Below are 12420 nucleotides of genomic sequence, written 5' to 3' on the forward strand. Positions count from 1 at the left end.
ACGCGCGCCTCGGACTGCCCCGCGAGCGCATGGTGCCGCCCGGCTGGGCGGCGCAGGCGCGCGGCGGGCAGCGCGGGGGGCGGGGCCGGGGAGCTGGGGCGGGGCTCCGGCCTGTGGGCGGGGGGGCGGGGGGCGGGGCTTCGGCCCGGGTTCGGGATTGGGGCGGGGCCATGGAGAAGGGGGCGGGGCCGGGCGGCAGCGGCCGGCGGGGAGCGGGGCCGGCGGGGAGCGGGGCCGGCGGGGAGCGGGGCCGGCGGGGAGCGGGGGCTCGGCCTGGCAGGGACTGGGCGGTCGGGGCCCCTCTGGAGCACAGGGTGCGCCCCGGGCTGCCGCGCCGCCCGCGGGGGGCACCTGTCCCCGCACCCCGGTGACTGCCCGCGGGGTGCCCCCCCCGCGCCCCAGGGCGCCGCGCCGCCCGCGGCGGGCACCCTCACCGCCCGGGGGCCGTCACCGGGCCGCATGGGCGCCCACGTCCCCGCGGCCCGGCTGCGCCCCGGGGCCACGCGGTCCCGCGTCCCCGCAGCCCGGGGGCCGTCCCCGCCGCAGGGCGCCGAGGAGCGCGGGGCTATTTTTGGGCCGTGGCGTGGCAGCCGTCCGGCGGTGCCAGGGGGCCCCGCGTCACGGGGGCGGCCGGGCCCGGCCACCTCGGCATTGCTCTCATTCCAGCCGGCGCACGGGGAGCAGCGGCACGGCACGGCTCGGCACGGCACGGCACGGCCGATCCCCCGGCTTACAGACGGGGAGAGGTAAAGCCTTCGCCCGGCCATGGTGCCCCCCCTGTGCCGGGGACGGGGGCTCCCCGGCGTGTGGGGCAGCTGGCCGCCTTCGCTGCCGGGCTGCCATCGTAGGGGACATCCCAGGGCAGGGGACGCCCCGTCGCGGGGGGATGCTCCCTCCTGGGGGACACCCGGTCCTGTTCTGGGGGACGCTTTGCTGCAGGGAACGCTCCTTTGCAGGGGACACCCGATCTCGGGGTGACACGCCATCCCAGGGGATGCTCCTGCTCTGGGAACACCCGCCCTGGGGGACACCCCGCTGCGGGGGCCATCCCACCAGGCCCTGCTGCCCCCAGCCCGCGGTGCCGGGGGAAGGGGCGCGTTTTGGGCAGCCTCGTGCCGCGCTGCTCATAACCTAAAAATAGGCGGCAGCTCACAGGCCCTGGGGGACAGGATTTGTCCTTTCCGCGGCAGCCACGGTGCTTGCGCGAAGTGGTGCCACGCGGGGCCCCCCCCCCGGGCACAGGGGGTGAAGCGGGGCGCGGGGGGGGCCGCGCTCTGTCCCACAGATGGCCGGCGGCATCTTCTCCCCGCTGGGGAGCTGCTCGGAGCTGGAGAAGGCCAACTGCCACCCGCTGGTCTGCCTGCTCTGCCACGAGCCCTACCAGCACCCCTGCCTGCTCGACTGCTACCACAACTTCTGCGCCAGCTGCCTGCGGGGCCGCGCCAGCGACGGCCGCCTGCGCTGCCCGCTCTGCGGGTAAGGGACGGACCCTGCCCGGGAGGATGCCGGGACCAGGGCACGCAGCACACGGCTGGCAGCCTCTTGTGGCACTGCTCACGGTGTCCCCAAAGCTGCCCCCGCCTGCCCTGGGCAGGTGTCCCCATCCTTATCACTATCTCCATCCCTGTCCACGTCCCCATCCCATCCCCACAGGCACCCCTCGGTGGTGAGGGGGGGCACAGGGCTGCCCCCCGTGGACCGGCTCCTGCAGTTCCTGGTGGACAGCTCGGCCGACAGTGAGGAGGACGTGCAGTGCGCCAACTGCGACCGGTGCTGCACCAAGGCGGTGAGGGCAGCGGGGCGAGCAGGCGGAGGGCAGGGGACCCCCACCGGGGCCATGCCCACCGCCAGCTGCCCCCCCCGGCCCGCACAGGAGCTGGACACCATGTACTTCTGCAACACCTGTGGGCAGCCCCTCTGCGCCCCGTGCCGCGAGGAGACCCACCGTGCCAAGATGTTCGCCCGCCACGAGATAGTCTCCCTCTCCAAGCGCACCAAGGACATCCACAAGAAGTGCCGTGAGTGCCGTGACGTGCTGCGCCATGCTGCTCTGCGCCATGCCATGCCAGAGTGCACTGTGCTGCGCTGTGCTGCATCATGCCGTGCTGCACCATTCTGTGCTGCAATGTGCTCTGCCATGCTGCACTGTGCTGTGCTGCACCATGCCATGCCGCGCCAGGCTGCACTGTGCTGCACCATGCTGTGCTGCACCGTGCTGTGCTGCGCTGCACCGTGCCATGCCTGGCTGCACTGTGCTGTGCTGCACCACGCCATGCCAGGCTGCACTGTGCTGTGCTGTGCTAGGCTGCACCATGCCAGGCTGCAATGTGCTCTGCCATGCTGCACCATGCCGTGCCGTGGCAGGCTGCACTGTGCTGTGCTGCACCACGCCGTGCCAGGCTGCACTGTGCTGCGCTGTGCTAGGCTGCACCATGCCGTGCTGCACCACGTTGTGCTGCACCACGCCATGCCAGGCTGCCTGATGCCCCATCCCTTGCAGCGCTGCACGAGGAGCCCTACATCATGTTCTCCACTGAGAAGAAGTCCATGCTCTGCATCAACTGCTTCAGGGACATGCAGGGGTGAGCAGCCCTGGCCCCACGCCTGCCCCGTGCCCCGTCCTGTCCCGTGCCCTGACGCCCGTGCCCGCAGGGAGAGCCGTGCACACTGCATCGACATCGAGACGGCATACATGCAGGGCTGCCAGCGGCTGGACCAGGCGGTGATGGTGGGCAGGGGCCGGCAGGTCTCGGGGGGGGGAGGGGGGGGCATGGGGGTGCGGTGCTGCCCACAGCACTGCAGCCACCCTGCCGCCCCCCGGCAGGCCGTGAAGGAACTGCAGACCTCCACGTGCGAGGCCATCGTCCTCCTCAAGGCCATGATCGAGGAGGTGCGCAACAGTGCCAGCGAGGAGGAGGCAGCCATCAACTCCCTCTTTGGCCGCATGCAGGTGCGGGGCAACTGCTCGCACATCGTGCCCTGTGCCCACTGGCACCCAATGCACAGGCACAGCAGAGCCAGGGCAGCGGGAGGGGACCGGGGTGGCCGCAGGACACAGAGTGGCCATGGGACATGTAGCAGCTGCAGGACACAAGGTGGCCGTGCCGTTTGCAGGAGCAGCTCTCCGAGAGGAAGAAGACGCTCCTGAAAGCCGTGCAGAGGTGAGGGGCTGCGGGCTGAGCCCTCTCCTAGGGGTGTGTCCCCCTCCCGCGGTGTGTTGGGGTGCCCTGGGGCCAGACAGCTCCCCGGTGCCCCACAAAGGCTGTGCCTTGCCCCGCTCTGCTGCAGCCAGCACGAGGAGAAGGAGAAGGCGTTCAAGGAGCAGCTCGCCCACCTCGCCTCCCTGCTGCCCACCCTGCAGGTAGGGCCCTGGGCTGGGCAGGGATGCCCTAGCCCCAGGAGCTGGGCAGGGGCCAGGCTGCCACAGCCCCGAGGGGCACCAGCGGTGACACCCCCCCACGCACAGGTCCACCTGGTGACCTGCTCGGCCTTCCTGAGCTCCGCCAACAAAGCAGAGTTCCTGGACCTGGGCTACGTGAGTAGCGCCAGCGCTGTGGGGCAGCCGGTGCACCCTGCCAATGTGCCATGGGGTGGCTGGAGCATCCCACCGCGGTGCAGTGGGGTGTCCGGTGCACCCTGCGGCAGTGCCAGGCACCCCTCACCACGCCTTGCCGCTGCCTTTCAGCAACTGATGGAGAGGCTGCAGAGGATCGTCAAGCTGCCGCACCGCCTGCGGCCAGCCCAGACCAGCAAGGTAGAGCCCTGCCGCCCGCCTGGGGCCAAGCCCCTGCCTGCCGCGCTCCGCAGGCAGCCCCGGCTGCCCGCTCTGCCCCAGCCCCAGCCACGCTCGCCCCCGTCTCACCCCCCAGATCAACAGCGAGTACCGGGCAGAGTTTGCCCGCTGCCTGGAGCCCCTGCTGATGCTCAGCCCCCGCCGCTCCGTGGTGGGCAGCGCCAGCGGCATCGGTCCTGGCATCGCCGGCACGAACATGTGAGGTGCTGGGATCGCACCCGGGGCCGGGGTGCATCCTGCCATGCGTCCCCCTGGGCATCCCGCCGGGCCAAGCTTGCCCCCACTGCTGCCCTTGAGCCTGTCACCTCGGTGGTGGCGTGGGGACAGCGCGGAGCACAGCTGCGCTGACAAAGGACAGGCGCGGGGGCTTCAAGTGACACTTCTGGGAAGCGGGGCGGGCAGGCAGGCAGCAGGGCTGGCAGCAGGGTGCCCGGGTGAGCCTGCACCCTGCTCCCCAGCCCAGCCCCCCGCCACAGTCCCCAGAGGGCTCTGCCCCCGCTGCTGCGGGTGCTGCGCCAGGGCCAGCTCCTGCTCACCCGCACACCCGTGGCGCTGCAGCCTCTTTGCCCACCACTATTTTTATCAGAATTTCAGGGAAGTGCCCGTCCGTTCCTCACCCGGGATATATTTAGGCCCGTTGATGTCACGGCAGCGCTGGCCCTGCCAGGCACTCCCGGCTGGAGAGGACAAACGGGCGCTGCCACCTCATGGGGACCGCTCCTTGCCCCCAGCCGGGCTCAGCACCGCAGGGTGGCTGAGCTCCTGGGGGCTGCCAGCCCTGGCACAGGCAGGGGGAGCACGGCGCTGCACGGTAGGACCGATGGCGGTGGGGCAGCAAAGCCAGGGCGGTGGGCAAGCACGGGGAGGCTGTGAGATGGGGGGAGATGCAGGGGCAGTGGCACCCCCCAAGGGGCCAGGAGATGCCAGTGGTGAGGGAGCGAGCCGCATCCTTCCCTTTAGAAACCGGAGCGTGCCAAGCTTGGCTCCTGCCTTCTCCCTGCCGCAGCCGGTCCTGAAGCTGTGGGCATCGGGAGAACAGCCCACGGAAACCTGACTTTCAGGGTGGCGTAAGGCACCTCCGACTGATCCCATGTGCTCGGGCGAGGGAAGGGACGTGTGGGGCTGCCGTGTCCCCAGGCACCCCGGGGGCGAGGGGCAGCAGGGCTGAGCTGGCAGCGTGGCCCCTGGCACCTCATCCCCACCGCTGCTCGCCTGCAGCGCGCCGCTGTCACCCTCTCCACACAGGCTCCCCGGCAGCCAATGCTCCAAGACCCTCATGGTGCCCAGCTGCCCCCCTGCCGGCGATAAAATGTCCACCAGCCCCATGGTGCGGAAGCCGACGATGCACCGGTACATCAGCACCAAGGTCCTGCTGGCTGAGGGCTGCGAGACCCCCTTCGCCGAGCACTGCCGCAACTACGAGAACACCTACCGGGTAGGGAGCGTGGGTCGGGACGGGACGGGTAGGACGGGATGGGAGGGTGCTGCTCATGTGGCAGTTGCCCCCCGGCCCCCGCAGATGCTGCAGACGGAGATCCAGGGCCTGAAGGATCAGGTGCAGGAGCTGCACCGTGACCTCACCAAGCACCACTCGCTCATCAAGACAGAGATCATGAGCGAGATCCTGCAGAAGTCCCTGCAGATGGACGTGCAGATCGCGGCTCACTACTCTGCCGTGGAGATGATGCGCAGCGTCTTCGAGGAGGTACAGCTGGCGCGTCCCAGCAGAGCAGGGTCCCTCTGTGCCGTACACGGCAGACTGCCCGGCTCCCTCTCCCTCTTCCAGGTCTGGGAGGAGACATACCAGCGGGTGGCAAACGAGCAGGAGATCTACGAAGGTACTGGCGACCCCGCTCCCCCGGCCCCAAACCCCCCGTGCCTGCTCTGGGGGAGCAGCCATGGCCACAGCCCACTCCTCTCGCCCCCCAGCCCAGCTCCATGACCTGCTGCAGCTGCGGCAGGAGAACAGCTGCCTGACAACCATCACCAAGCAGATCGCGCCCTATGTCCGCTCCATCGCCAAGGTGAAGGAGCGCCTGGAGCCCAGGTGAGGGGTGCAGGGGGGCTTTCGGGGCCGGGGGGTGGACCTGGCCATGGCTCACACCCCTCCCACCACAGGCTGCAGGAGCCCCGGGAGCCCAAGGAGGAACAGGCACAGATGCTGCTCAAGATCTGCGACGACAGCGAAGCGGTGCCAAGGTAGGCGACGACGAGTGCCCGGGTGCTGAATTTCCCCCCCGCACCCTTTCCCGGCCGCTGGCCCTGCTGAGGTGCTGCACCTTCCATTCCCCAGGGACACCTCACCTGGCGGCAAGGAGGGGGCTCTGGCCAGCCCCGGGGAGGGCTGTGTGCCCAGCGGCGCCCCTGAAGACCCCTCCCTGAAAAGCAAAGACTGCTGCAGGGGACAGCAGAAAAGTGGGGCCGAGAGTGCCGCCCAGAAAGAGCTTGCACCGTAGAGCCCGACAGCGAGCGAGTGCGCGGAGCCGCTTGGCGCTCGCTGCGCAAAAGCCGTGCCCCAGCTGTCGACTCGCTCCTCTTGCCTTGTGCCACAAGCGAAGGCAGGAAAACACAGCCTGGGCACACAGTGTTGCAGCGTATCAAGCGCCTGCCTTCGGGCAGCTTTGCCCGTCTGAAAAAATAATTGTCTTTATACTCTCCCTCTCATGTGTTAGAAGTGAAATAAAGGGGCGCAAGTGTACATGTCCGCTTGGTTCTGGACAAAAAAGGCCTGCCAGCTCGGGGTGTCCAGCGGCTCTTAAAACCACAAAGTTTGCAAACATGGGGGAAAAAAAAAACAAAACCTCCTGGTGTAGGGTAGAGGCAGGAGCTCACTGCAGGGTCACCGCTGACAGGCAGCGGAGGCAAAAACGCAGGCAGGGCACTAGAAAGAGGCGCTCTGCTCCTTGTGCATCTGTGCCATTTAAAAACTTACTGACTGCTGTGGCGCAGGAGGGCAGGGTTTGACGGCTTGCTCCAGCTGTTCACTAAAGATCCAGACGCCTTCCCTGCGCCTGGTGAGCTCCTGTCTCCTCACCAAGCTTCCAGTCACAGGATTCAGGAAAATAAAAGGTTAAGAGAGGCTGCTGGTCTCAAAAGCACCGAGAGGGCTCTGAAGATTTTGCTCGAGGCAAAGTTTATCCCTTTCTTTTGGTGCCAACGCATCCCGCCTTGGGCAGACCCTGCCGCCGCACAGCTGGAACCGGGGTCAGAGCTAGTGCTGGCAGCCTCTTGCAAATTAGGATCGAGGTGCATTTACTACAAAGAACAACTTGAGAATAAAGCTTAGTTTCCATCACCAGCTCACATCAAAACCAAGCGATGATCGCTTTGTTTGTTTCAAAGTACATTTGTGCAAGTTCACAGCAGAAACGTTGCCGCCTACAAAACAATTAGTTAAAAATTAACTCGCCCGAGGCATGTTGGCTACAACAGCAGGTCGCAGCTTCCACGAGGACGTGTGTCGGAGGCACAGAAAAGCCTGAGCAGGAGCCTACGAGTGACTACGCAGAGAAATCAGCGCTATCCGGCCAGTATATTTTCACATTTGCTCTTTTCCCCCAAGCTAAAAACACGCTCGGTGCAAGACAAATTACCAGCGAAGGCGTTAAGCTGATGCTCCGTGCAGAACACACTCTGCAATACAAAGCAAACCTGGCAGAGGAAGGACTCTGCATTGGTTAAGCGAGGAGAGACGGAGAATTTGCCCCGTCCCTCTGGCTGTGCAGCCCTGCGAGTCACTGCAAGCCGCAGTCATGCTTCAGCGCAACACTGGATTGTACCGAAAACCCACTGGGAATTGTAAAAGTAAGGATTCCAGTTTTGGTGATGTCACCGGCACCTCAAGAGATCTCCAAATAACCACCAGACAGAAGTTGGCAATATTTTTTGTTTTTTATAAAAAAAAAAAACCAAAACAAACCCAAACCCAAAGCAATTTCCATCAGTGCCCCCTTTCCTGAGCCGTACCACAGCACCTTCACCAAGGAACACCGCAAGCCCAAAGTGTGAACTGACAAGCAACTCGTTTCCATTCCAGCTAGGAAGAATAATGTAAAACTCAAGAAAACAGTGAACCTCTTTGGTATATAACAACAGAATAAGTTATACCACAAAGCTCGAGTAGGAACCATTTCCAAAATGGTAACGTTTAAAATAGCGTTAGCTAGCCAAACTTTTTTCCCGTTTGGAGAATTTCCCTAAAAGCATCTCCTAGTCACGCCAACATCCCAGGTTTCACCCAAAAAAGCAGGCAAGGATCTCGAGCGCTAAAGCCCTCAGCAAGCCCGGCAGCTGCTGTTCTTTCCCAACGCAAAATCCTGGGATCTCTGCAGGACGGAGGCGGCCTGGTAGGATAGGAAGCAGCGCGATTTGGAAGCAGGAAGAGGGAACAGAGGTGGCGGTGGGGAGGCTCGAGAGGGTGGCAGCTGAAACGGTGACTCCCGAATTCGTGGCAGCAGCCGAGGGAGGAGGGAGCAGGCTCGCTCTCCTGCCACGTTTCACAGAGGCGCTCGCAATCCAGCGGCATGAGGCGAGCGGAAAAGGCTCCCTGTGAACGTTAACGCCTGGGAGAGAACCGATTGGTACCGCACTGCCGGCTCTCCGGCAAGCAGAGGGGAGGCAGCCCTGCACCTGAAGAGCAGAGAGCTGGGGGCCTGCTCCTGTGAGCTGCCTGAGCGCCAGCTTGCAGAATCGGGCCTAAAGAGATTAAAGCCGCGCTGCCTGGCTTGCAAGGTCAAAAAGCTTTAAAATCAAATTACGCCATAGGAACAACCCGCTGACCGGTGCCGTCCTGCACGGGGGCAGAGCTCTTCTCCAGAAGAATCGGTCCGGAGGCGTTTCAGTACAATTCAGCTGTTGCAGGCAAGAGGGTTCGATTCTCTTTAGGGTCGCTACAGGCTAAGTTATCTGGAAGATCCCTGAATGTGCAATGAAAGACTTATCTCGAGGAGGACGAACGAGCTTCTTATCTGCTAGTGACCCGGCAGGCCACCCAGCTCCGCAGCCCTTCGCCAGCTCCTCCTGGGTGGCCTGGAAATACCAACGGGCTACTCCCGGCACCAGCGCCACGCGCCATCCCTCGCCCCACAGCGCCTGGAGCTGGGTGTTCACTCAGCCAGTCCGGCTTTCGCCTGCATTACAGTTCCACTTTGACTCCTTTAATAAAAGGGAGACCCGATGGCACCTTCCTTTTGTACTCCAGGTACTCTTCTCCAAAGAAGTGAATGAGTGTGATCTCCTCCTCCTCGATCCGCTCCCTGAAGAAGCGCCAGGATGCCAGCGCGTAGCCCACCACGCAGATGGGATTGCAGAGTAACACCTGCGAACAGACACCGGCGGTTAGCATCCCGTCGCCTCCCAAAGAAACCGAGGCTGCCCCCCGCCCCCACATGCTAATCACCCTTCGTTAAGTTTGCCATGAGGTCTAAACACTGTCCAACAAAAAGGAAAGACCCCAGCACCCTTTGTGGAATTTCATTCTGGGGAGAAATTAGTGCTTATGAAGAAAGCGGCGCACAGGCAGCTGCCGGCTCCTGCCGCCCCGGCTAAGGGCGGCGTCCCGGCTCTAGAAAGCCCGTGCATGGCCGCGCTGCTCCACATGCAGTCTTTACAGTCTCTCTCCAGAGAAATAAAACCAAATGCCAACCACCAGCCAACCACGAGAAAAGCGCGACTAAGGCAGCGCTGAGTTACAGCTTGACCGCAGCTGGCTTCCAGTCTACCCCCTGGCCGGGGCCCTGGACACTCTTAGAGGGAGTTTTCTGCCATCCAGCACAGGACTGGTATTTGGCAGGAGCGAGGTTGAGTCCGACTGCTTACGGAAGGCATTTTGGCCGTAGGAATGCAAGGAAACTCTGGACACCAGCTTTAGGCCAGCAGTGGATTGCACCCCGAGCCTCCAAGGGTGTTCTGGCTCAAACCCCGGCCCTGCCGCCCCTGCTTACTCCACACAGAAAATTAAGGCAATGGGGTCTCCCCAAAGATCGCATGGGGCAGAGCACTCGGGGTTTCCTGGCCCTCCGCGTGCCAGTGGGAGGGAGGAGGCATCAAAATCCATGCCCGGGCCACCCCTGCCACTGACTGCCGGCGGTTTGCATCCCGTTACGGGTGTGGGGCAGCATTAAGAAGAAAGACCCAGGTTATAAGACGAAAGTATCTGAGCACGTTGTATACGGTACCTGTGTTCCAATACTCCAGTAAAACCATCCCACGTAAGACGGGTGCCGGAACCACCCATACACCCCACTTGTCACCAAAGTATGAGTATCCGATTTCTCATTCTGAACAATATGGTTGAAGTTGGAGCCAGCTGTGAGCATGGCCGCTTTCCTCAGACAATCCCCAAAGATCACCATCAACAACCCTACAGTACTCAGCCAGGTGATCTGCTTCAGCTCTGCAAGTGAATAAGGACGGGTCACAACAGGTTCGCACAGATCACGCTCGCGGTGCGGGGGTCGCGGGGGGGGGTTGGGTTGGTGGGTGGGCTCTTCCCCCCATCTCAAAGCACGACACCGTGTAAAACACAGCCAGCATTCCGTGCGCTGCCATCCCGCCACCAAAAAAATAAAAATAGCATCCCCTGCCACAGAGTCACCCCCGACGCAGAGTCTGTATGTCCTCGCAGTGGATCGCCCTACGGGGAACCCGGCGCCAAGGCAGAGCCCGGCTTTACAGTGTAAAGCCGACATAAAGCGCAGCCAAGCGGACGAACTCGGGCTGGACGCGGGGAGCTCCGCAGCCTGCGTTTGCTGTTATGAAGTGGGGAAGGAGAACATCTCCCCTCTCCCAAAAAAAGGAAGCACCCCAGACTGGGCAAACAGCTACAGTTCTTGCCGATTGGATTTTATTCCAGGTCACAAGACGACGTCCAGATGTAACTGAAGCGTCGTTCTTTGTACCACCAAAGCTGCTCGAAAGACGCAGCCGGAAAAGGGCTGAAGACCCGCTACACGGCGAAGACGGCCTCGCATGTCAGAGCGAGGGGGACACTCCCCCCCGCCCCCCAAGACCGAAACTGAGAGGCTTTAAGCACAGAGAGATTAAGGCCGTGTCAAAGCCCTCCTCCGCTGCCAGCACGGGTCAGCTAAGCAGGGGCCACCCGCGCTTTGCTACCAGACGGGTGGGCCCCGGGCCAGCCACGTGCAGCCGGGCAGAGCCAGGGGACACTGGGCGGGAGGGTGGGCGGCAGGGAGGGGCAGGGTGGCCGACCTGGGAAGAGGAGTTTCTCCAGCGTGAACTCCACCCAGGAGGAGAGGGCAGCCAGGTTGTACTCGAAGCTGTGGTTGAGCAGGAAGGAGTCCAGCGAGAGGCTCCGCGGGTTGTTGATGGCCGTCACCAGGTACTCCGAGTAGTGGAAGAGGGAGAGGGAGCACATGTACCTGCGGCGGGAGAGAGGGAGCGCTTGGCAGGGCCGGGGGCCGTCGCACCCGCCCGGCTGCCCCGGCCCTTCCCTTACCATCCGAAGTGGCGCCAGGCAGAGCGGCCGGCGCTGAGCAGCAGCCCGCAGCCGAAGGCGAAGCCCAGGAAGCAGGCCCGGACGGCGATCTGCAAGCAGAGGGAAGGGAGAGAACGCTGCCGCCGCCGCCGCCGACCCCCGGGCCCGGCGTCCCCTGGCCGCCGACCCCCGGGGCTCGCTCCCCTGGAGCCTCCTTCCACCCCGCCGCCCCCCAGGCCCGCTCCCCCGGGGTGTCCAGCCGCCCCCCGCACCTTGTAGAGCGGCCGCGGGTAGAGCAGCAGCAGCGCCGCGTTGACGCCCGCCACGTGTAGGGCGAGCGCCAGGCGGCCGCGCAGGCCGGGGGCGGCCAGCAGGGCGGGGGGGGAGCCCAGCACCACCGGCAGCGCCGCCACCGAAGCGCCCAGCAGGAAGGCGGCCAGGCTGGCGCGGGCCTCCCGGCCCAGCCGCCCCCGCCGCGGACCCGCCGCCGCTGCCGCCGCCGCCATTATGGCGGCGCCCGCCCCGCCCGCGTCGCCCGGGAAACGGCCGCGCCGCTCTCGCGAGAGCTCCGCCCCGCGCAGGCGCAGCAGCCCTGGGAGCGGCGCGGAGCTCTCGCGGGAGTTGCGCCGCGCAGGCGCACTGGGCGCCGCCGGTGGGAGCGGGGCGCCGCCGGAGCCCGGCCGGGCCCCGCGCGTCACCCCCGGCCCGGCGCCGGTTTTGCTTTTGGCTGTTGCTTAACGTCGCAAACCGGAACACCCCGCGCCACGCTGAACAGCCGCCCCGAGGGGCGAAGGCGCCGCTCCCGGCCTGGGCTGTAACCTTCGGGCCACCTCGCCACCCGCCGGGCCGCGGCCCGCCCGCCCTCTCCCGCTGCGGGTCCGGCGGGGGCGTCGGGCCCCCGCCCCGTCCGCGGGGCTCTCTCTGGCGCCCGCCCCGCACCTGGGAGGCCTAGAGGGACGTGGTGAACCCCGAGGGGGAGCGGAGGAAACCGGTGGTGCTGCCCCGCCCGCCGCCGCCCTCGAGGCCCAGCACAGCCCGCACCCGGCCTCCGAGCCCCGGGGTGAAGAGCTGCGCGCGGGGTCCTCGGGGGCCAGCCGCGGTCCCGGGGCAGCGAGGGTGGCCGTGGGGCTGCGATCCACACTGGGTGGCTGCTGAACTGCGGGAGCTGTTCCGACATTCCCATTAAAAGAGG

At 65.2% G+C, this 12420-nt stretch overlaps 2 protein-coding genes across 2 annotated transcripts; one reads left to right on the plus strand and one right to left on the minus strand.

The window, feature by feature from the left end:
* The first annotated feature begins 692 nt into the window (after positions 1-692).
* On the plus strand, positions 693-6493 carry RNF207 (ring finger protein 207). The gene is made up of 18 exons (XM_076356231.1): positions 693-746; positions 1286-1476; positions 1654-1786; positions 1874-2018; positions 2501-2582; positions 2653-2728; positions 2825-2950; positions 3115-3161; positions 3289-3361; positions 3467-3535; positions 3686-3754; positions 3870-3991; positions 5039-5228; positions 5313-5498; positions 5580-5631; positions 5723-5840; positions 5912-5992; positions 6087-6493. Exons 2-18 carry the CDS (start codon positions 1286-1288, stop codon positions 6247-6249), a joined length of 1923 nt encoding a protein of 640 aa, XP_076212346.1. The 5' UTR covers positions 693-746; the 3' UTR covers positions 6250-6493.
* Positions 6494-7306: 813 nt separating this feature from the next.
* On the minus strand, positions 7307-11734 carry ICMT (isoprenylcysteine carboxyl methyltransferase). Its single transcript, XM_076356137.1, has 5 exons — positions 11501-11734; positions 11250-11338; positions 11003-11172; positions 9970-10187; positions 7307-9110 (listed from the first exon to the last, which is right to left on the minus strand). Exons 1-5 carry the CDS (start codon positions 11732-11734, stop codon positions 8928-8930), a joined length of 894 nt encoding a protein of 297 aa, XP_076212252.1. The 3' UTR covers positions 7307-8927.
* Positions 11735-12420: the final 686 nt, after the last annotated feature.

The sequence above is a fragment of the Aptenodytes patagonicus genome, chromosome 19 (assembly GCF_965638725.1).
Source record: "Aptenodytes patagonicus chromosome 19, bAptPat1.pri.cur, whole genome shotgun sequence".
In the NCBI taxonomy this organism is placed as follows: domain Eukaryota; kingdom Metazoa; phylum Chordata; class Aves; order Sphenisciformes; family Spheniscidae; genus Aptenodytes; species Aptenodytes patagonicus.

Bases quoted from the DNA above. Each gene is read 5' to 3' on its own strand.
- RNF207 (XM_076356231.1), top strand. From the start codon at position 1,286: ATGGCCGGCGGCATCTTCTCCCCGCTGGGGAGCTGCTCGGAGCTGGAG. The intron at 2,583-2,652 runs GTGAGCAGCCCT...CCGTGCCCGCAG, and splicing joins TGCTTCAGGGACATGCAGGG to GGAGAGCCGTGCACACTGCA. The intron at 3,992-5,038 runs GTGAGGTGCTGG...CTCTCCACACAG, and splicing joins GGCATCGCCGGCACGAACAT to GCTCCCCGGCAGCCAATGCT.
- ICMT (XM_076356137.1), bottom strand. From the start codon at position 11,734: ATGGCGGCGGCGGCAGCGGCGGCGGGTCCGCGGCGGGGGCGGCTGGGC. The intron at 11,173-11,249 runs GTAAGGGAAGGG...CTCCCGCCGCAG, and splicing joins GCCTGGCGCCACTTCGGATG to GTACATGTGCTCCCTCTCCC. The intron at 9,111-9,969 runs GTACCGTATACA...GTCTGTTCGCAG, and splicing joins ACTGGAGTATTGGAACACAG to GTGTTACTCTGCAATCCCAT.